At 40.7% G+C, this 24,646-nt stretch overlaps 1 protein-coding gene across 3 annotated transcripts in view; it reads right to left on the reverse strand.

Annotated features, from left to right (window-relative positions):
* The window catches only part of CPSF3 (cleavage and polyadenylation specific factor 3), a 55,828-nt gene that overhangs the window by 20,029 nt on the left and 11,153 nt on the right, over positions 1-24,646 (reverse strand). For 2 of the 3 annotated variants that reach the window (XM_073336051.1, XM_073336052.1), the window contains 6 exons: positions 18,088-18,265; positions 15,851-15,940; positions 13,693-13,843; positions 5,009-5,184; positions 1,677-1,835; positions 730-876 (listed from right to left, as the gene is read on the reverse strand). In XM_073336051.1, coding sequence (XP_073192152.1) covers positions 730-876; positions 1,677-1,835; positions 5,009-5,184; positions 13,693-13,843; positions 15,851-15,940; positions 18,088-18,265 — 901 coding nt within the window. Of the gene's footprint in view, positions 1-729; positions 877-1,676; positions 1,836-5,008; positions 5,185-13,692; positions 13,844-15,850; positions 15,941-18,087; positions 18,266-21,656; positions 23,693-24,646 lie in introns of those variants that run through there. The other variant, XM_073336053.1, reaches the window with a different exon arrangement.

Raw genomic sequence — 24,646 nt, forward strand, 5'->3', positions numbered from 1 at the left:
TTTATACATTTGCATGCAACTGACATGTATGCATATATATTTGTGAACTGCTCATGTATTTAAACTTAAAACTTCATGAACATTAATAAGTTTATAAATATCTCTGCCAAGGTCAGCTTCCTTTTCCTCTGCTTCTCCCTTTCTCGAAAGGAGCTGCTGGCACAGATATTCCTTTTCTTCCTATTTTAGGTTCCACATTCTACTTCTCACTTTCAAAGCAACCTATAACTCTGTCTCTGCTCTCATCTCCTCCTGCTCAAGCTTCTCCTCGACTGCTCCCCTTGTCTTCATTGGCATCTCTACACCTCCTTCCGCATTGCCCTGGTCACTTGGAACAAACTCCACTGCAAATAATTTTTATTAAATAACCTCCTCCTTATTCTTCCAAAATACCTGGAAACCCACCTATCCCATGATTCACTTGGAAACAGTAACCATATGCCACATTGTATTTGTTCTGTAGTATATCTTATAAGTACCCACATACATAGAACTTTACTGCCGCAACAGGGTACAGAGTAATCTCATCATAGGGAAGTCACCACAACACATCCACAGCAGTGCTGCAAATCAACCAGGTATTTAAATTTTGCTGGTGTAGCATGGTGAGGATTATTCTGCCTATTTTTGAAGCAGCAAGGACTGGGCACTGCCAGTGGCACTATACTGGATTGGATAAACCAATGACACAACCTATATTCCTAAGAAATAATTAACATGCATACTAACCACATGTGGAGGTTTCAGTGCCCTGATAAACTCGCTGGTTTGTTGGTAATCCGTGTGAGCAGAGAAAGAAATGTAGTCTACAGACATCTTCAGTGGGAGCTTCTGCCCTGACATAGTTGTGATCTCTTCAGGTTCAGACATTATGTGCTGTCACAGAAGAAAAGTACGTCTTTCAATAAACAAGGTATTTGAAAAATCTTCTGCAATATATCCAGTTTTTCACTTTTCAGAACCAGAAAAATAACTATCTGCAGTTGGTTTAAGTGATAAATATTTGAACAAATATACATTATAAAAATTACAAACACCTGGGATCAGTCATAAAAAAATTAAACACATACTTGCATCCTGTCCCTTGCACCGAACACTTAGGACTTAACTCGGCCCTAATACATATGACCATAACTCTCACTGAAATCAATATAAAGGTGTGTGTATCTATCTCTGATTGCAGAATTGGATTCTGCGGTCCTTTCTTGATTGCAGAAATTTAGATAGTGTTCTACTATCTGCAACTTCCCAACTTCAAAGCAAGTGAAAGTGCTACATATCTCAGTCTGATCTCTGATGTAAGTGGGAGTTCAGTCATTGATTCCAGTGAGATCAGGATAAGGGCAAAAAAATTGAAAGACCACGTGGGAGGAGTGAGGGGGAGAAGAGAAGTATGTTAATCACACTTTCTTGGGACAAGCTACCTGCTAATTTTTTATAGTATATAGAAAGATTTTTTCATTTAAGAATAGACTGTTACTGCAAATTGTCATCTGCAATTTTACTGGACATTTCATTTGTTTTTGCACGGTACAATTGGCTTTGGTTGTATTCAGTCATCCATACATGACAACAACCTTATTGTTTAACAACTTCAAATAAATAATCCAACCAGAGATTGCTCCTTTTAACGTAACATGTAAACTAAATATGGCAGTCAAATGGTAATAACTCACCTTGGCAAGTGTTCCTTCAACACAGTACCCTGCTATTATTACTCCATTTCTCTTATCAGTACACCAGCTCTCAAACAATTCTCTGGATAAGCCACTCTGCATCATACCTGGGGAAGCCATAACAACACTGGGGCCAATGTCATCAAAGTGATCCATACTCTATAAAACAAAAAGCAAGAACATCAGTTTGTACAGTTGGTTAAAATACGTAGAGCCTGACTGCATCCCCTAGTCCGCAAAAGTGGACCTATGCAGGAAGATCACACTTCATCCTCATGGAAGTAAACTCTTTGGCAGCGTTTCTCCCGCTTTTGCCCACGAAGGACATTTTGTGGATCTCTGGAAGAAGAAAGAATTAGGGAACGCTCCCCACCCCACCAAACGTAAGCATATCAGGTGGATAGATGAGATAGTCTCAGTATAACTACTGCTATAACTGTATGAAATAACTAATTTAAATATTGGACTACTTTAAATTACAGAAGTATGGTCAGCACCGCCTTATTTATTTATTTATTTATTTATGATATGCTCCAAAGAAAGCCTTATATTAGACAAGAGTATGATTTTGTGTTTGTTCCAGAAACTAAACTTAAATCCTCCATAAACTTTCAGTAAAGTACCTGTTCTAAGGTCAGACAAGTATAGCAGTGGTCCCAGCACCCAAATAGTAGTCCTGGGGGAATTCATGTCCCCCGCAGATTTCTTTGCTTCCCTGCAGAAAAATGACTTTCTGATGGGGAAGGAAAAGGAAGCCACAAGAGCACTCATGCAACCCTCCCCAGCAATATGTTTCAGGTGCCCAGGGCAGCCGTCAGAGAGGTAAACTACTGTGGGGCAAAGGACAGGACTAGGGAAGACCCGGCTGGTGGCTCCTACCCTTCACCACGCTCAGCTCTAGTCCTGGCTGGGCTCGGGAGGGTGGGACTTCCTCCTCTGTACAGCATCTGGGGCTGTATCAGACCCACCCCCACATTTCTCCCCTGGCTGTAGGAAGCTCTGCAAACTCAGCCCCCTCCCCCACCCTGTGCTTCCTGAACCCATTGCTCCTCAGCTGCCAGGGGAGGGATCACTGTACAGGGAGCTGCTCCCCCATCCACCCAACCCCCATGCATCCAGACCCACTGTGACGCATGGCCAGAAAGGGTTAAACATCATGCAAAATAAATGACTCAAATTCAATGCTTAAAGACGTGGGGAAATAATGTTTGTGTTTTTGTGTATTTACATATATATGGGTAATGGTCAACAATGTAATCAACAGTCCCTGTTTATGCTGTATTCTGATAATTCAGAGCTCAGAAGAATATCCTAGCATTTAAATTAACTGTAAACATGGGATATCTCTGTATTCATCTCTCTTTTAAATGTATAGGAAATCATTGGTGAATAGTGGAGGCATTTGTCTTAAGACAGGCAATTATCTTATGTTAATTTGTATAGCTAAATACAGGTGATAGACTGCCTAATTGATAAATTGCCTTATGTTAAAGTCTGTGTGAATAATTAACAAGGATGCTCAGGAAATAAGGGCCTATTGTTCCCCGAGGGACTCCAACATGTCAAAGACGACCTGAAATTGTATAAAAGATCCTTGGGTCCTGATCCTTTTTATCTCAGATCTGCTTAAGCTTCATCAGGGGAAGTTTGAGCCGCAGGATGAGATCCCAGTTAAGCTGGTACACCCTGGATATGATATTGAACATTGGACTATAACCTATGAACTGAATTCTAAAAGAACTCTTTGCAAATACAAAGCTCACAATCTCTGCTATGAATCTGAACCTCAAGAATTGAACTATGTCTGTATGTATATTGATCTTTTAACCATTCTCTCTCTCTCTCTCTTGTTTTTTAATAAATTTTAATTTAGTTAATAAAAAATGGCTGTAGTGTGTATTTGGGTAAAACCTGAAATATTCATTAACCTGGAAAGTAATGTATCTGATCCTTTGGGATTGGTAGAACCTTTTATTTTATATGATGAAATAAGACTTTAGAAATCTTCATCATATTTGACTTGGGTACCTGGATGGAGGCCTGAGGCTGGGTTACTTCCAGGGAACTGTGTTGTTGGCTTCTGGGCTACCAATAAGGTAATAAAGAAGCTGTTTTATGCTGGCTTGGTAAATCTGAGTCTTGGAATATCCACCAGCTTTTGGGGGACTGTCTGCCCCATTCTTTGCAGTTCACCCTAACTGACTGACCTGAGCTGGCTCCCACTGGGACCCCAGTCACACCCCTTCATACCCAGATCCTCCTGACAAGCCACACTCCACCTTCACCTGGACCACCCCGACTAGCCACACGCATCTGGATCCCCACCATACTGAGCCCCACTCCCCCAGCATCTGGACCCCACCACTGAGCCCCGCACAGACAGACCTCTCTAGTGAACTCTATCCCCCCCCACACCCAGACACCCCTCCTGCTGAGCCCCAACTACCTTCACTTGGACCCCCCTGCAGAGTCCCATTACTGTTGCACCCAAAACCCCAGAACAAGCCCCTGTGCATCCAGATTCCCCCACACACACCTGGATCCCCAACTGAGCTGCCTGCACCCAGATTGCCCCACCCATAACCCTCTCAACCTACACCTGGATCCCCCCACACTAACCCCCTCCACACTTGGATCCTGCCTTGCTGAGCCTGCCTGCCCACACCAGGCGCACCTGGCATGGAGGGGCAGGGCCCTGGGGCGTTTCTGGGGCAGGCCCAGTCCTTGCACTGTGTAAGGGTTGGGTGCAGCCTCACCACTGAGTCTGTGTCCTGGGGGGAAGCTGCACAGTGATCTACCACCTCTGTGCAGCTCTGTGCTCCAACGCCATGCTGAAGCCTCCACATTTATTTGACAAATAAAATTTGCAAAATTTTGCAGAATTTTAAAATATTATGAGCAGAATTTTTATTTTTTTGGTGCAGAATGTCCCCAGGAGTAAAATAGGAGGCAGAAATACACAAATATCCTTCTGTCCAAACTATAAAATGAAAGAGATCACAGTGAAATGTAATGTTAGGCAGTGGGTATGCACTCAAGTGGTTAGCCAGAAAACCCTATAGGGAAGCTATACTTGGGATTTCTGTGAAAATTAAGCAGCATAGATTGGATGTGCATAACCCACTCAGCATTACAGAATGGAGTTTAAAATAAAAAAGATATCATTACTAGGAGAGCAGATTTATACTGAAAGATTCAGTTATAAACCTCTAAATCAATCAATGGCTTAAATTTCTAGGATAGTACACTTACACACTAGTTAAACCTCATGTAAATGCAAAGTATTTGATACATCTTACTTCTGTCATGAAACACCCTTTATTTACACTCACCTTCAGATTACTAATGTGTTTGAAAACAAATGGATTGTTGATGTTGATTTGCTTGCGGATTTTGTCATTCATAGCATTAACATATGTCTGATACACGGCCATGCATTTCTTTGCCAAAGAGGAAGCATAGTATATTGGGATGTCATGGAGTTCAGGGTGATTCTGCCAGTATTCATCTAGAGGAACATTTTACAAGGCATAAATATATTAGCAGCTTCCAAACATGCATTTTTCAGAATCAACATTGTTTTATAAAGCCAGGTTTAAAAACATTTTCACTGCCATTAGAGACAGGAAATCAAAGTAATAAAAAATGTCGACATGCCTCTTTTGACCTTGGATATGGGGGGGGGAGGGGGAGGGAGGAACCTGAAAAAGAGTAAAGATAAAACAAATCACTAGACAAAAAAGTTAAATCTCAGTTTTTCTCAGTAGAAGACCAGTCAGACTCCATATAACCACCAATTTTCAATCATCGCCTGTAAATATGCATGCAGAATCACAGAGCACTCAATTCACTTTTATAACAACTCTGTTTACAGAGAAATGAGTTTTAGTGCATTACTGCTAATCAACAGGCTGACGTATCTATGTTAAATGTTAATTATAAAAAACTTACAGCTAGCAACAAAATCTGTAGTCTTGTTAGTGAGACATTAAAAGTTCTGCAAGCCAAATTCACAGATGCATAGAGTTTAAGGTCAGAAGGGACATTAGACCATCTAGCCTGACCTCCTGTATGCCACAGGCCATTAAAATGTCATCCACTTTCCCTGAGCCACAATTCTGCCCTCAGTTTCACCTGTGCAACTCTAATCCAAGAGCCTAAGAGGGAGATCTCTCTTTAAGAGATATATGGGGGGGAGGGAAGGGAAGGGGAGGGGGAGGAGTGGATAGGAGTGAGTTGTGTGTGGGTCACTATTGCTAGGCAGAGTTGCACTCCACATCCAGAAGTTTCTGGAATTGGGTGTGGTAGTTTCTGGGTATGCTCCAATATGTTCCCTGTTGCTGGGGTTAGACTTGATGAGGGCAAGCCGTCAGGGCTGCTGCTTTGCAAAAGGCCACGTGAACTGTGTGGGTTAGGAGAAGCTGAGCCCAGGAGCAGAAAACAGCCTGTTTTCCCTAACTCTGAAGCATTTTGCAGCAGGTTAGTGAGTGATATTGTTCCCCAACAGGGAACCATGGGCAGGGTTAATTATAGAAAGGGAAAATTGGGAGGAAAAATTAATTTATTTTAATTGTATACTTTGAATGTTGTTTGATTTTAACCAAACTGTTTTAGTTAAATTGTCTCAACTAGTCTGAGTCATCAACTTTTCTTTAAATGTGGGGAAAGAGTAATTTATACTTTGCTATTCTTAGTTTTACATTTTGTATAACAGTTTTTTCTTTTTTTTTTTTTTAAATCTATACACTTAACTGCGTGACTGGTTAATGAGTTAGCTGACTGGCTAAAAGTGATTTCAGAAGAGGAAGAGTCTGCCTGGATTCCAAGTGAAATTCCTATAAGCAAGTGGAGGGAAGATGTTGCTTTGGACTCAGCAGACTATAGATTTGGTGATCAAAGCCTCTGAGACTCACGTGAACTCAACCTAAGCTTTTGGGAACTCTGAGTTCCTTCTCACTGTGTTTCTGTGGGGATTGACCTGTTTAGATTTAATTTGTTTTCTTTATGTTTATGTATAACTGTGAAGATAAATGTATGTGAATTCTATAATAGTAATGCTATGTAGTAAACATTAAGTTATTTATAATTAATTATGTTTCTTTAAATTAAGATTTATAAAGTTGGTACTTAATTATGTTAATCCCTTTTGTTCTTTTGGGGACTTGAATGGTGGGAGGTTGATCCTGGGCAATCCTTCCTGAAGCTCCTTAGAGACTGAATTCTTGGTCTCCAGCTGCTTTTCTATTGGAGTTTAGTTTTTTTAGGCACTGAAGAAGGGCAATGAAGTGAGCTCTAGCCCACAAAAAGGTTACATAACTATTGCCTTCAATAGGTTTGAACAGGCATAAATATTGGAACTCATTGAACAGTTCTATTCAAGATGTACAATAGATTTCAGCTCACTATCTCTTAGCTGTTTCTTCTGGAAGACTAACAGAAGTAGTAAAAACCCAACCTACCAAAAAACAAAAAGACAATAAACGCCCACTCATTTGGTTACTTGATAGCAGCAGCCACGACCCCCCGCAAAGACGTACAAGAAGCTGGTCTGTTGAGTAATAGGTGTCACTTAATCACTTTTAAGAGTGGAACCCTACTTTAAATGTTAGGATTCCAAGAAAAGCACTGATTGTAGTGTAGAACATTTTCTGCATAATTAAGCACCCCCTTGTGTGTCTAGTTTTAGTTGATGTATTTTCTTTTTTTCTTTCTCTCTTTTTTAAGAGGCATACTAATGTCATGTCAGGTTACAGAGGGACCTGGACAAATTTGAGGCTTGGGCCAAAAGAAATCTGATGAGGTTCAATAAGGATAAGTGCAGGGTCCTGCACTTAGGACGGAAGAACCCAATGCACAGCTACAGACTAGGGACCGAATGGCTAGGCAGCAGTTCTGCGGAAAAGGACCTAGGGGTGACAGTGGACAAGAAGCTGGATATGAGTCAGCAGTGTGCCCTTGTTGCCAAGAAGGCCAATGGCATTTTGGGATGTATAAGTAGGGGCATAGCGAGCAGATCGAGGGACATGATCGTCCCCCTCTATTTGACATTGGTGAGGCCTCATCTGGAGTACTGTGTCCAGTTTTGGGCCCCACACTACAAGAAGGATGTGGATAAATTGGAAAGAGTCCAACGAAGGGCAACAAAAATGATTAGGGGTCTGGAACACATGAGTTATGAGGAGAGGCTGAGGGAACTGGGATTGTTTAGTCTGCAGAAGAGAAGAATGAGGGGGGATTTGATAGCTGCTTTCAACTACCTGAGAGGTGGTTCCAGAGAGGATGGTTCTAGACTATTCTCAGTGGTAGAAGAGGACAGGACAAGGAGTAATGGTCTCAAGTTGCAGTGGGGGAGGTTTAGCTTGGATATTAGGAAAAACTTTTTCACTAGGAGGGTGGTGAAACACTGGAATGCGTTGCCTAGGGAGGTGGTGGAATCTCCTTCCTTAGAAGTTTTTAAGGTCAGGCTTGACAAAGCCCTGGCTGGGATGATTTAATTGGGGATTGGTCCTGCTTTTGAGCAGGGGGTTGGACTAGATGACCTCCTGAGGTCCCTTCCAACCCTGATATTCTATGATTCTATGTATAGGAAATAGAGAACAAAGAACTACAAATTAATGGTTACATTAGATTTTTAAAATTTATATTTTAAATATCCTTTGTTACAACTCCCCCCCCGGACCCGTGACCAACTGTAACAAAATATTTAAATAATGGAATTGTAGAATATAGAAAAATATAACTCATACCTAATGTACACCCATAGGCCTGAACTTCCAGTCTGCACTTACGCAGATCAATAACTTATTCTGAGAATAAGCACCAGATTTAAATGCTGAGCTGAGTTAAAATGGAAACTGGAGAGAACTGTCAGTATTTCAAGATCATTCTTGTTTTGAAATCAGCATGCCTAAATACAAGTATTTGCCTTTGAAGGGTTTTGTGAGGGGACCCTCAGAATAGTTTGTATGAGAGGCGAAAAAAAAAGTTGTCAAAAATCATTCACATAGTGCAAGTAAGGGCACAAAAGGAAATGAAAGAGCCCTGCAGTATTTTCCTTTATACTTAACTTAATGATTACAGTTTGATTAAATAAGTGTTTATGTTTACCACTGCTTTTAATTTTCATTTTAAAGGTGAACTGTAAAGGATTTATAACAATTGTGTTTTTGACAATTATTTAAGCTTCTTTATGATATGTAAAACAGGTTTAAAAAAGGCAGAAAAAAATCTTAGTGATATCAGACGTCCAGTCTGGTCTTTCCAGTTTTCTCAGATGTATTTCTGAATTACTGAGCCTTAACTGAAGGGAAGAGGCACTGAATCTTTTCAACATGAACAACTTCCTTTTAGTTGCTTAGTTTTAAGTCACTTGTAATTTCATAATTTTACTGTTCTCTTAATGCCAGTCTTCTCAAGTACAGAAGACCCCAATATCAAATTTAAACCACCTGCTCTCCAAAATCCCACCCCCACCCAAAAACACTTTTTTTTGGGCGGGAGGGAGGTTGTTTTTTGTTTGTTTTTTTTTGTTTGTTTTTTTTACAGAGGGGGACAAAAATCTTCCAGGTATTCTTTTTACATCACAAAGCAGCAAAAAAAGGGCACAAGCTCAATTTTTTTTCTTTTTTTCTGAAGGTAAAGGAATGTTGGGTTAAACAAACTCATTTTATGTGAACTTGGATAAAAATCATTTTTTAAAAAAATTAAAAAAACAGGTGTTTTTAATTTAAATCGGATTTTTCATTTTGTTATTAAAAGAATATTTTTCTTTTCAAAAATAAACCTGTTTAAAATTAAATCTGAATTTAATACAAAATATATTAAGGCCTAAATTTATAATTTCTTAAAACATTTAAATAAAAAAATAAACATGCTTAATCCACGAGGCTCTATCAAAATCTTTTGAGTTAAAAGCTGTTTATCTATGTAAAGAAAGAATCGGGGGGGGGGAATCTAACTTCTGAGATCAATCTTTATAAAAGTGGCACAATAGGTGATGTACCATATTAAGGGGTGGATTCTGTGGGGGACTCAGGGGCTGTGCTACTGGGTGCAAGAAATTTGCAGTCATCACAGGTGTTGGGATCCAGCCTCTGACTCCAAGAGACACCATCACGTATATCAGCAGGATTATCCACTCGTCTTAGCGTATGCGCAATATGCCTCAGGTGGCACATGACCGGGATTCATCACTGAATTTGGTCCAGTGGTTGGGTCATTAGCTTCCCTGGCTTGGGCGAGGTACTGACGGGAAATGCGATGTGAACGTTGATCCATGCCTCCCCGAATCATCCACTGTGTGAGCTCATACTCCTATTTTATAGCTTCTCCCTACGTGAGCTCTGACTGGCTCAGTTTGCAAATTATGAATATTTATGACTCCAGTCTCCATGGAAACTTACTCTCCTACTCATGCAAAATCACTGATCTGCCCAGTAATTACCAGCCCTTACTTCTGGACGGTTCTTGGCACTTTAACTAAATAGCCTTGCTGTCTCCTTGCATGTGTACACAGACAGAGATACAAACAGAAATCAGTTAATGGCTGAACTGCCTCCCCCTCACTCTCTGAATAACTAAAACAGTGCAGTGCAAAAGGCATGTGGGTAACCTGACCAGAAGTCTTGGATTGTTGTTAGTGCTTTTGTTTTTCTGGGAATGGGTGGGAGAATTATGTAACAAGGGAGAAGGAGAAGAAAGTGCAACCAGAAAGGAGCAACACTGGTTTGAAAGCAGGTCTCTGAGAAGAAGGGGTAGTATTCTTCAGACTGTAGCCTCTAGTGTTTCAACATCTGAGAACTGGAGAAAAAAAAAACTTGCCATGGTTGCAGGTTATAGAAGACTATTTGGGGATAGTTTCAAGAAATTCCTGTACCTCTAGGTAAAAAAGGACCACGTGCCAAATGGAAATAGTGTAACGAGGAGACGCAAGGCCTGGCTGTCAGAATGAAACATGAAAAATGCTCCTCAGAAGGCCATGACTTTGAAGATGATATGGACACGTCTGAACAATTTGGATCAACTTATTTTTGCACCATTCTTATGGATTGTATATCAAGTCTTACTATGTTAGCAGCTGATGACAGATTATGATCATACATTTGTGTTTTGGTTGAATACCCCGACAAATTTCAAAATATTTCTGTTCAAAATATTAATTGGTATGTTATTTTGTTGTGGGTGCATTTATTAGTTACATTTTTACAGTTACGGCCAGTTTTCTGAAATGATTTTTTATTGCTTAATATCATCAAATCTCCTAGGTGAAGATTTCCTGATTAAAAGTGAAGTTTCATTATGCATTTAATGAATGTTAATATTTTAAAAAGTTTTTTTCAAGCTGTTTTGTATACTGTTAGATATAAGCGATTTATTTGGTATATTGCTAGATATAAGCGTTTAAACAGATTTAGATAATCCTTATAATTTATTAATTATATTCCCTATAAAACGGGGTTTAGAATAAATCATATCATTTAAATAGCGTGCAAACAGCTGCAGTAGGAGGACTCTTTCACTTAATCTCATTTTCTTTAAAGCACTACACACTGAGTAAAGCTCAGTGAGAGAGACTTTTTTTACCATTTTGTTTCAGGCTGCAGCTTAGACATAAGGGGTTATGAACATCCATCATCTGCAATGTTCACTACTTCAGAGTCATGTGCTGCAACCACCAGCAGTGCCACAACTGAACATACTTCAGACAGTATTACCTGTATCAAAAGAAAGACTTTCCTCATCATCCAGCAAAACGATGGATGAGTTTGTAATCAGGACCAGCAGATTTCAACAAGACTCCATCGATGAAAAGACTGCTCAGTTAATTTACTCAACAAATTCAACCTTTCATCTTGTTCAGAACAAATATTTCAGTTGCACGGTTCAATCATTATGATAGGCTACACTTCATCTGGCAGAGCAGACATCACTGGAAGGTTGCTGGATATAGTGTGTGAGAGGGAAACTGAATAATGTGCAAAAAACATTAGGGAAAAAATTCATTGTTTTTAGTCTTGATGGGTGAAGCAATGTATATAATGATCCAGTAGTATGTGCTTGTGTGACAACAGAAGGTGGAGCGGAATAAAAGAAGTCTGTCTTACAGAAACAACTGATACAAAAGGAAATGCCCATACAGGAGAATACATGCAAAGAAGTAGCAGTAAAAGCTAAAACAAACTGAACAAAAATTCAAGTGTCAATAAATGTGTAGCTTTATCACTGCACATGTAGCAAAGATGAGAAGAAACCTAGAAGATAATGAAGGGAACATGAAATTTATAACATATGGTGCAGCGTTCATTTGACTCATCTTTTAGCCAAAGACTTAAGTACAACTCTAGGAATAAAGGAGAATGCTATTGAAATTGGAAAATACTTCCATAACAACCACTTTGCTTCAGCTTCACTGAGGAGAACTGGAGGAGCCAAATTAATTGTCCCCCAAGATGTACAATGGAATTCAGTGGTTGACTGTTTTGAGCTATTTATTATGAACTGGCTTACTCTGATGATAATTTGTGAAGAATATTGTGACAGAATTGATGGAACAGCCAAGTAGTCACCATTGGACTAAAGAAAAATATGCTGAATATATGTAAACCTATTTCCATAGCCTTGGACAAATTGTAGAACGATTGCTAAAATATTGCCGACGCTGTTGAAATTTGGAAAGAACTTCAAGAGGCAATAAGGAAAGAAATACCAACCACAAAATTAAACTGCAGGCAGCAAAGAAGCAGATAGATCAAGCATTTACTCCTCATTTTCTTGCAAATATTCTCAACCCAGCGTACCACGGTATAAGATGTTGCTGCTATGACATGGGCATCTAATAATCAGCCATCAATCATGCCACCCATAATAAATTTCAGAACTGGAGGTGAATCATTCAAGCAGAACATGTTTGCTGATGTTTGTAAGAAAGTCACAGCACTGAATTGGTGGAAGTTACTAGCTAAGCTCCTGGAACCAGAATTTGTTGAAGTGCTAAACCAGTTTTTGACAGCAGTAGTCGCTTCTGCAGGCACAAAAATAATATTTTCTTAATTTGAATTAATTCATTCAAAGTTGAGAAATTGATTGGGAGTTAAAAAAAGCAGGAAAAGTTGGCTCTCCCTTCTAGTCTATGAATACAAACAAGGGATAGGATGGGATGAGATCTACCAATTTTAAAAGTCTGAAGGAAAGCCTAAGTAACTTAGGAGACTTGTTTCATTTTTAAGGGACTTAGACGAGTAGGAAGTTAAGCTCCAGCCACTTGCATTTAGGCATATTTGAAAAATTTCCCAGGCTGTTCTGAAATAATCAGTTTAGTTCATTGGCTACAGAATCCCTCTGTTTCTTAAATAAATCATTAGTTGTAAATGTGAAATGTATTTTGATAAGAGAAGTTTATGTATCCAAAACATTAAAGGTTGTTTTGTTTAATACAAATACATTTTATATGCTGTTTTGTGTGTTTAATTAAATTCTAATTACAATCCTAATGCAGTTTGACACAAATCATGACCAAAAGGCTAGTTATCTAGTAAATAAGCTATACATCATTCACAATTTTCTAACATACTAAAAATATACAATTAATAAGAATCGGAAAATATTAAACTATATATTTGCTTAAGTAATGATATAGTATACAGTCTTTTGTAGGAAAAAGATGTCCCAAATCTTGTGTAAAGGATCTATTTAGTTGTAAATTAACATGCTTTAATGGTTACGTCAACAAATGAGAATGCACCTTTCTTTAGACACTAACTGCAGTACAAATGGAAAAGTTGATTAAAATCAGTTATTTAAATCCAGGCTTTCCACTTGGTGATTTAAGTCATCTTGATTTAAATCAAGTCACCCTGGAATTTTTAAGTCATTAGCTCACTGCAAAGGTGGTGAAAGATTTGTTTAAATACATACATAAATAAATAAATAAAAAACTTGTTGTACATAAAAGGACAGCCATTAAAAAATTTCCACTGTATTTTGCTCATTCAGTGTTAAATGATGTGAAGATACATACCTAAGATCAAAAGCAGCTCTTGAGCTCGACCCAAGGCAAAGACGGGAATAAGACCTCTACCTCCTCTGTTTACAATATCATGAACAGTGTTACAGAATCTTGCTTCTCGCTCTTCCCTTTTTTCATGAATATGGGTACCATAGGTGGATTCCTAAGTAGTAAAGTACATAAGGAGCTATTATTAAAACAATGGTATAGACGTTCATCCCAATTTTGTTATACCAGTGGTGGGCAACCTGTGGCCCATCAGGGTAATCTGATTGTGGGCTGCGAGACATTTTGCTGATGTTGACCGTCTGCAGGCATGGCCCCCCACACCTCCCAGTGGACGCAGTTCGCCATTCCTGGCCAATGGGAGCTGTGGGAAGCAGCGGCCAGCATATCCCTGTGAGTCAAAACTACAACAGCAGACGAACCTGACTTGGTAGCCAGAGCTGTACTTTGGTGCACTGAGCTGTCCCACCCTCCCTCCCTTTCTTTAAAGCCTTGTCTGCATCGGAGATTTGCCCTTATTTCCGCCATTGGTGGCCAGCCACCAATGCAGCTTCACCAGTGCAAATCCCTAGTGTAGACAGGCAAAGCTGCTCTTTACCCTGCCTGAAACTAAGATAAGCTCCACCAGTACAAACTAGGGGTTGTAAGAGTGCAGCTATGCCAGTGGCTGAAATCAGGGCAAATCCGTGGTCTAGAAAAGGTCTCAGTCTGGAGCCTTAAGGAATTTCTTTAGGAGAAAAGCAGCACAAAACACTATAAATAGGGCCCCTAACAAATCTGTGGTCCATTTTGATCAATTTCACAGCCAGAGGGTTTTAAAATTGGTCAATTTCACATTTTCAGCTGTTTACATCTGAAATTTCAGTGTTATAATTGTGAGGGTCCCAACCCAAAAGGTACCTGGAAGTGGGTCTGATCTTCCCCTTTCTTCTCTCCCCCCGCCCCCCGAGCTGCCACGCAATTGAAGGACAAGTCCTGTCCCTCCCCAGCCCAGCAGGTACTCACAGCTAGTAGCCCTCTGGTTGGGGCGCTTCCAGGAGCAGGGGGAGATTGTACCCACCTCGGTCTGATCTCCCCAAGAGCAGGGGAAGGACAATCCCAAGTCCTCTCCCTCCCCTGCTCAGCCGGGACTTGCAGCTAGGAGCCCGCTGGCTGGGGCGCTCCCAGCAGCAAGGGGGAGATCAGATTTCATGGGGAAGGGCATATTTCACAGTCCATGACACATTTTTCACGGCTGTGAAATTGGTAGGGCCTAACTATAAACTGTTCACAGAATCTAAAAGTAACCCCAAAGATGAAGTACCAGGTTCATGCACATTGTGTAGAGAGTTGTCACTTTGGATGGGCTATCACCAGCAGGAGAGTGAATTTGTGTGGGGGGGTGGAGGGTGAGAAAACCTGGATTTGTGCTGGAAATGGCCCAACTTGATGATCACTTTAGATAAGCTATTACCAGCAGGACAGTGGGGTGGGAGGAGGTATTGTTTCATATTCTCTGTGTGTATATAAAGTCTGCTGCAGTTTCCACGGTATGCATCCGATGAAGTGAGCTGTAGCTCACGAAAGCTCATGCTCAAATAAATTGGTTAGTCTCTAAGGTGCCACAAGTACTCCTTTTCTTTTTACTCTTTTCTTTGAGTCAATACTGAACCAATGCTACATTATGCTGGTAGGAGGCACTATAATGCTGGAGATGCTCTCTTGCAGAGATGTAAAAACAAGGTCTTGACTCTGTGTATTTGCTAAAAGTCCCTCAACACTTCTTGCAAGAAAAGGGGCATTAACCTGTGTCCTGCCCATATTCCCTGATGTAGCTTCAACCATTGTGGCTGGAATTACTTCCTTCTTGTGCTACTCCTGTTCTAGCAGGTTTCTGGACACACCTCTGGGACAAAATTGGGGCTTACACAGGTTAGAGAAGTGACATAGAGCTTTGGACAGTGTTTTGAGACTGGCCTGAAACACACTATACAGAAGTTATTATATGCTAAATACTGTACTGATTTCCCCTTTAGCCTGGCTGTAAGGGACACATAATGCACATTGCTAAAGTTACATGTCACCATCGAGCTTCTACCTTTATTCTGACACGCACTTCAGATCTTAGTAATTCCTTCTAGACACTCCCAACTACTAATTTAAAAAAAATCAGTGTGAAACTTACAATGATAAGAATATCAGGTTTAATATTAGGAATCTCAGCTGCCATCAAGTGTCTGTCTTCCTGTCTTGAGAAATCACCTGTATATAAAAGCTGTGATAGAGAAAGAAAAATATTTGACCTGTAATTAGACAGAATGACTAAGTCAGCAAAAAGATATTAACAACATGTTTTGTAGAGGAAAAGTTTAATATTTTAGCAAAGCTAATGTTCATGGATTTATAATAAAAGGTTCAAATGTACCTGTATTGAAGAATGCTTTGATAAATACATTGTGCTTATAGGTTTCATTATGAATACAATAAACAAATCCTAATTGCAATGACTGAAAGATTTCAAGCAGTATATATAAGCAGCTATAAACATAAGTATCAATATTTTTGTAGTTCCTCCTTTCTGTTACAAAAGTGACATTTTTAGAGTTTTGCACGAGTACACAAGCCATTAAGATCGTTTAAAAAAATACACTATTTGATGGATGCAAGAAAGTAAACTCAAGAGCTTCCATTTGAGAATATCAGCACAATGAACAACTATCAAACGGAACTAGTTTAATTAGATTATGTTGTACTAAAGACTCTGATATTTCCACATTATTACTTTAAACTGAGAAAACTGCACACTTATTTTTAAAGGAAAACCCATAATTTAAAATGCTTTCTGTAAGGTCTTTATCCTGCTTTCCAACACATTGGTCACTCTCAGATCAATTCTTAAGTGCATAGTGAAGGGCAAATTGAGCCCCAAATAGAGTGAATTACAGGATTTGCCCTTCAAAATTTCAACATGCTGTATCCTACAATCACTCATTTGAAGAGAGTTTACATATAAATCATGCTCAAAATCTGAATAAGAACACAGATGACCAGCAGTGGAAAAGATAAATGGTCTGTGTAGCTTGCTATCCTGTAGCCGATACCACATGCTTCAAGAGAAAGCACAGAACATAATGCACATAAAAAAATAATAATTTGAGCAATACACACAACAGAGAAGAAAGGCTGTTTCTTCCCGCTACCAAGTGATGATCAGCAAGAAGACCAATACCTGTTCTAATTTTTATTCTAGCTATTTAACTAGAGCAGTGGTTCGCAAACTTGTTCTGCCACTTGTGCAGGGAAAGCCCCTGGTGGGCAGCACCTGTTTGTTTACCTGCTGCGTCCGCAGGTTCGGCCGATCGCGGCTCCCAGTGGTCACGGTTCGCTGCTCCAGGCCAATGGGAGCTGCTGGAAGCAGCGGCAGCCCGTGCTGCTTCCAGCAGCTCCCATTGGCCTGGAGCAGTGAATGGCGGCCACTGGGAGCTGCAATCGGCCGAACCTGCGGACGCGGCAGGTAAACAAACAGGCGCTGCCCGCCAAGGGCTTTCCCTGCACAAGCGGTGGAACAAGCTTGGGAACCACTGAACTAGAGTCTTCTCAATATATGTTCTTAACCCTTTCTGAATCTTGCTAAGCCAGAGGTTTTCAAACTTTCATAATGTAAACGATATCTTAATAGAGAAATTATCTTGTGGATCACCATCTTCCCACCTTCCCGATTTGTGATCACCTCTTAGTGTGCCTGTGGACATTTTAGAAATTGCTTATAGGGAGGAAGACTGGTTTTCCTGTCCAGATACTGAACTGGAATTCACAAATCTGTGTCTGACACCTGATTCTTCCACAGACTTGTTGTATAAGCTTGGACAAATTATTAAATTTTTCTGTGCTTCAGCTCCCTGTACATAAAAATGGGAAAAAGAATATTTCCCTACCTCACAAGGGTGTTGTGAAGATTAAATAATTAATGTGAGGCACTATAATGATGGAGGCTAGTTAAGTTCCTAGATAGACAGACAGACATAGGAAAGTAAAGTAATTATGGATTAAGTTGCCTTTTAATGCAATTTAACTACTGGATGCAAGGACAGCTAGCAACAGGTTACCAGCCAGCTCTCAGCAGACCACATTTTGGTAATCTCTGTGCTAAGTAATTCCAAGCTTAGATCATATACTTAAAATTCACCTCTTCCATAAAGCCCACATATAATATCTCACTTAAATAAAACTGCTGTCACTCACCTGCTATAACTGATTAAAAATAATATTTGAAGACAAAGCCTCCTACTGGGTCTTCCAGGGTGTTTGATTTGGGGTTCCTTGCCTGTTTTCAAATTTTCAGCTCTGAACACATTGCCAATGCTTAAAAACTAATAATAAATTTTTTTGACAAGGTGTTACTGCTCTATACTAAAAAAATACCTTCACACCAGCTATTTCAATCATAAACATGGCTGCTCCCAGGACATGGCCCGCATGGTAACACCAGAACTTGATTCCTGCCACCTCTTTTACTTCATGAAAGTTGATGGTTTCAATTTTGTCCATGCTTTCTTCCAGATCTGTCTCCGTATACAGCATGTCATCTGCTGAAATATTGCTGTATAAAAATGAAATGGCTAAGTATCAGCAAGTTTCACTGGTTTATGTTACAGAATAATTACAGATGTGCTCCTTTGATAGATTTTGTAACTCCACCTAAGATCCCCGTTCAAAACTGCAGATTCCTTCCAAATTAAATATTGAACCAGCTAGAGCCATGGTTTCTAACACAATTTCCCTAACCAGTATGAACAGGTAATATTTTCAGAAAGGCCACCTTAGACTTTCTTTTTCATGCAAGGCAGTGTCTTGTACTACCAACACAATGGGTTCCCAATGGGCACTACTTTAATACAAATAATAAAAAAATAATTTATAGCCTGCTGTAGTAACCAGATCATAACACAGTTCTCACACAAAAAAGCCTGCCTATGCCTGTTAGCAAAAACTACACTTAATGATAGCTATATCTATCATACATCTGATCCCAGTGTGGAGAGGGATACCACATACTGCTGAGCTAAATCTATATGAAGGATAGTTAGCATACGTTAATTATGACGTATTTCCCAGATTCAGATTCTGTCATTCATGTAAAAACAAATGTATACTATTACTCTTATGATTCATAATACACTGTATGCAACATAGTTGTAGCTGTGTCAGTCCCAGGATATTGGAGACCATGGGTGAAGAAATATCTTTTATTGGACCAACCTCTGTTGGCGAGGAAGACAAGCTTTTGAGCCACACAGAGCTCTTCATACAGGGCTAGAAAAGGTTCTCCAAGCTTCACAGCAAAATGCAAGGTGGAACAGATTGTTTAGCATCAGTGGTTAGTGTTTTAGGCTCTCTTCCTACTACAGTTAGCCTTAGAATGGTGCCTTGGAATGTGAGCTATGTCTACATTACCGCGGTAAGTCGACGGCAGAGAAACTCCCATCGACTTACCTTACTCTTCTTGTTGGGGTAGAGTACAGGGGTCGACTGGAGAGGTCTTTACTAGACCTGCGAAATGGACTGCCGGTGGATCGATCTCAGAGTGTCGATCCCGCTGTAGTGTAGACCTGCCCTAAGGTAGAGTGGCTCAAAGCTATTTTTGTTAGTACCCCTGCAGTCATAAGATAAAGAGGAAGGGACTAGTGGGTTACAGATTGTTGCAATAAGCCATAAATCCAGCATCTCTATTCAGGCCATGATTTCTAGTGTCTCGCAGAGTTATGAATTTAAGCTCCCAGCCTAGTCTTCCGAAAGTGTTGTGCAGGTTTCCTTTGAGGATTAGGAGTGATAGAGATACTGTATCTGACCTCTCACCAACAGAAGATAAAAGATATTACCTCACACACCTTCTCTCTAATAATACACTGGTCCATTAACCTTTTTTCCTTTTAACTGACCTTTTGTGTTTTAAAATTAAACTATCTGGTGAAATTGTAAAATGTACAATTAATATTTGTGGAACTCCCAAATTATGCTCAGGGCTCAAACGTCGTACAAAAAGGATGGCCCCTCTCCCAAAATACAGAAGAATAATGAAGAAAGGAGGAACAAATATAGGCATGTAACCAAGCAGCCCAGTGTTCTCCCACAATCCTGGGCATCAGGGCTGCTCTCCTCTGTCTGCAACTTCATGGAGGCAGACCAGCAGTTTGGCACCACGCTTTGGCCACACTCTCTTTGCTCTCACTTGCCACCAGTTTCTCTGCCTCTATGGCAGCGGACAGTAGTGATTGCTATTGCTCCTGCTCTTTTTCAATTTGAGCTGTTTCTGCTCAGTTTTTGAGCAGAGGGGAGCAACGTTTTCCCTCTCCGACATTGGTCCTCCTCCCTCAGGATTTAATTCTCTCTAAGCCTCTGCTGTAGCATTGCCCTGCTCACCTCCTCTGCCCCTTGAAGGCATGGCAGAGCAGCTAAGAAAACACCAGATTAGATCCAAGCAGTGTTCTATTTGTGAATCTCCTAGTTTTGGCAGATAGTGAGTTGTGCACAGCTTGCACACAGCCAACCAGCCCTGGGGCTGCAAGTCAAACAGGCAGGTGGGGTCCCCAACCCACCTAGGCAGTCGCAACTCCAATGGGGGAAGAATGGACCAGGAACCCCTGTGCAGAGGAGGGAGAGGCTTCAAAAACCGATGAGGACGCCAACAACTTGACTAAGGGAACTGAACTGTCTCGCTCTGAATGTGAACAGGATTGGTGGAAAATGCAGCCAAGTTTTTTCTCCCCTGAGAAATTTCAAGCTATGTGCAACAAGGTTGTTTCCATGATTCAAATCCAACCTGAGCAGGCTCTTGAGAGTAAACCTCAGAGTAAATAGGTTCCCACCAAATCCACTCCTGAGGTGGTGATACCCCTTCACTCCTCCTTCAAGAAAGTGATTAGGGATGAGTGGAAAAAGCCTTATAAGGCAAGCGCATTAACAAGAGCAACTTCAGGCTCCATAACATTCAAGAACCAAAAGGGATCTATTCCTGATACCAAACGCTGACCCGCCACAGGGTCCCTCACCAGGGACATGGTTATTCCCTAAGGGTACGTCTTCACTATCCTTCGGATGGCGCGTAGTGATCGGTCTATCGGGGATTGATTTATCACGTCTCATCTAGACACGGTAAATCAATCCCTGAATCGATACCTGCACTCCACCTTGGCAGAAGGAGTAAGCAGAGTCGACGGGGGAGCCACTGAGGTCAATTCACTGCCGTGAGGACGGCCAGATACTTCCAGATACGAACTAAGATACTTCGACTTCAGCTACGCGAATAGAATAGCTGAAGTTGCGTATTTAGTTCGAAAACCCCACCCCCCACCCCAGTGTAGCCCAGGCCTTAGAGAGGGTGTTCTATACTAAGGACACCACAGACAGAAAGATGGAGGCTACTCTCAAAAATGACTTTGAGGACTCCCCCACCACCGTCCGAGTGTCTCTGGCAGTTCTCTGCTTTGCAGGAGCATCTCTTTCCTAGCTGGAAGATCTCAAAACACTTAAAGGAAGAGATCACCCTGACTTTGGTTCAATTTTAAAGAAAGTCTCCCTAGCAACAGCTTTTGTAGCTGATGCCTCAACAGATGCAATGAGGATCTCAGTCCGAGCCATGGCTTTCAGTGTATCTAGATGCCACCTAGGGCTCTGTGCCTGGAAGGTGGACACTCACTCTAGGCAGTTCTGTGCGTGGCCAAGTTGACAGACTCCCTCATTTTTGGAGAAAGGCTGGAGAAGGTGGTGGCTGACAGTGTGGCAAAATCTCACCCTGCCCCACTAAGTGCCCTAAGGAGAGAGTACATTAATTGGCTTTCAGACACATGCACTCCTTTTGCTCTTTGTAACAGTGAAGGGACAACCACACCAGTACCACCAAAGAGACAACAGATTCTCCAAGGGAAAAAAAGGAGAATCGAGATCCAAGGGGAAGCCCAGAGGGACCTTGGCCCCTCACCCATCCAACTTACTTTATGACCGAGATTGTGTAGGCCTCCGTCCAGAACTGAAGCATTTCCTAGAGGAATGGCTCATCAACCACAGAAAAATGAGTGAGGAAGATAGTGAGCCAGGGATATTCCCTCAAACTGTGGGCTCCAGTCCAATGGTTCTTCATCCAATCACCTAATTCCAACAATGCAGTAAAACACAATCTGATCCAGAATGAAATGTCTCATCTTCTGGATATAGCCATGTTAAAGGGGGTTTCCCAAAATAAATGTTCTTCTGGTTCTACTTGGGACATAGAGGCCCACCGGTGCCAACATACACCGCTCTTTATAAGCAACTCCCATCTCAGACCTAACAAACTCACTACACCTAATATATCATTTCCATGGTATTTATCTATGAAAAGCAGCATGTCAGATCTCTCCTAAAAGCCTGTAACTTATCAATTCTCATAATCACTGCAAAATTTGTGCAAGTGTAATATTTAAGAAATAATGTAACTATACTGAAAATTATACCTTATCGTCTTGGAATAAAAGTTAGTCACCAGGAATCATATATCCCAGTGCTGGCCCATTCAAGTTTGAGGGAGTTTTCACCTCTCCCTGATCAGCTAGTGATGAACTACAAGGTTTAATTGTCTACCCTTACTGCATCTCAGAATACTCAATGGAAAACTATCAAAGACAACTTCAAACAATCAAAACCACTTGGAAGTAAAAAGGAACTTTATAAACAGCCAAGGGATCTCCCTGTCTGTGAATAAAGACTGTATATTCAGCTAATCAGGTCTCCTCCAGGTGCATGGCTTACTCATCAAGGCCAAGAAAAGTTCCCTAGTTCCGTCCACCAGAATAAACGACCTAGCAGCAGAAATAGCTACCTCGATAGCAAGAATCTACCCATCATTAGAAAGGTTTCAGGAAATCCAGGAATTATCATCTTCCTCCAGAGCCACAGGAGACCCACCATAGAATTATACTGCCAACTGCTAGGACTCTAGGTCTCGTGCATAGGGATCACTTCCTGGGCACAGTCACAGTTCAGACATCTTTTCAAGCCTTTATACTAAGGGTCTGGAACAAATGAAAGATCAAGTACAGGTACCGACACAGGTGTACAACGCCTTACACGGGTGGTGAGTCCAAGACGATATGTCCATCTGCTGTCCAGATCCTTCAGTCCTCACAACAGATGCCAGCCTGGAGGGCTTGGGAGCTCACCTAGAGACCCAACATCCAAGGGCCTTGGAAACCAGGAGGGAAAGGCTCATAGGTTAAACCTCCTAGAACTGAGAGTGGTCAAGCTAGCTCTGCGAAGGTTCCAGCTCACCCTAAGGGGGACCCAGGTCCTGGTTCAGTCAGATAGCCTGACAACAGACACATATCTAAAGGGGGAATCAGAATCCTTTCTAAGGTAAATTCCTCCTTCCACACTTTAAGAGCTCATACTTCCTTTGTTTTGTACAAAACCACAACAGCCAACTGAAAAGGCCTGGCACTCCTTATATGTTAGAAGACCACAGAAAAAAAATCTCTCAAGCATATAGACTTTACAAGAAGATCAGGCTCCCTTTTCATGTCCTTCCACTCAAAGTGCTAGGGACTCAGAGCTTCCAAATCCTCCATCATTAGGTTGATTAGACTCTGTATTCTGGAAGCCTACAAATCATCAGAGGTTCCCACCCTGGAACAGATCAAGGAGCAGGCTACAAAACCCTTAGTGGCCTCTTAGGCAGAAGAAATTGTTACTTACAGTAACTGTAGTTCTTTGAGATGTTGTGCAAACTTGTATTCCACTTCACTGTGCATGCACCCAGGGTACTGGAGTCAGAGAATTTTACTTAGCAGTACCTGCAGGGGTGGCGTTCATGCCTTGTGGCCATAGCCCGTTCCCTGGCTACATGAAGTGGTGCCTGTCCTGACACCACCCCCACCCCTGAGTTCCTTTGTACTGAATATCCAGAGACTAAACTCCAGTGCAGAAGGGACAGAGGGTGGTTTTGTGGAATACATGTCAGCATCACCTCTCAAAGAACTACAGTTACAATAAATAAGAGTTTCCTCTTCGAGTCAATGCAGACATGTATTCCACTTAGGTGACTCACAAGCTGTCCCTACAGGAGGTGGGGCTCAGAGTGTATTAGACAAGGATTGCAGGACCACTTTTCCAAAGTTTGTAACTCTTTCCCATCTTTTCTTGCCACCAAGAGATAAATCCAAATTTTTTAAAACTGCTATATTACCTCCTTCAGGCAAGAAGGTGCTTAAGGTTTTCTGCAAACAAATACTTTGCTTCCACAAACTCCCCTACTACATCCACTTAACATGTTTATGCATGCAAAGCATCCTAAAATTTTGCATACTGGTCGGGGACACAACCTCATCTCTATTAATGTTTACATTTGACATTATATAATAACTATTACAATAATGCAAACGGACAATTACTGTTTGACCTTTCAGGTAATGGATGCCTCTGGAAGAGAGCAAAAATAAACTATAGACTTACCTACTAATAAACTCACCCAACACACAGTTCAGGCAATATATGTTTGGGAAATGGGAGTTAGACCAAAAGGAACTATCCTATATACTTGAACACAATACCAATATAGTTAACATTTGAAATATATAATTTAATATAATAAATATAATGCCATGCTCACTGTTAATCTCAAACCATGAAAGGAGCCTAAAGGTTCAAATTTGGACCAAAAAAAGTTGAGGTTCGATACAAACCATCTTATAAGACCAAAGGAAATGTTTCCAAAAACTTGTGTTTCCACAATTTGATCTTTGTGGGTTTTTAAAACAAAACAAAACAAAAACAAAATTCCCAAAAAGTGAAATTGACTTGTCTACTTCCATTATCAGAGCTTCAGGAAAAGCAAAAAGTAAACATGACAAATGAAAGTAAATTAGATGTATTTTTCTTCATTTTTAATGCTCTAAATTAAATGTTATTAGTAACCTAAGTAAGTGAACTTTTAAAGAAATTTACATATGAT

Source organism: Lepidochelys kempii, chromosome 3 (assembly GCF_965140265.1).
Source record: "Lepidochelys kempii isolate rLepKem1 chromosome 3, rLepKem1.hap2, whole genome shotgun sequence".
Taxonomy (NCBI): domain Eukaryota; kingdom Metazoa; phylum Chordata; order Testudines; family Cheloniidae; genus Lepidochelys; species Lepidochelys kempii.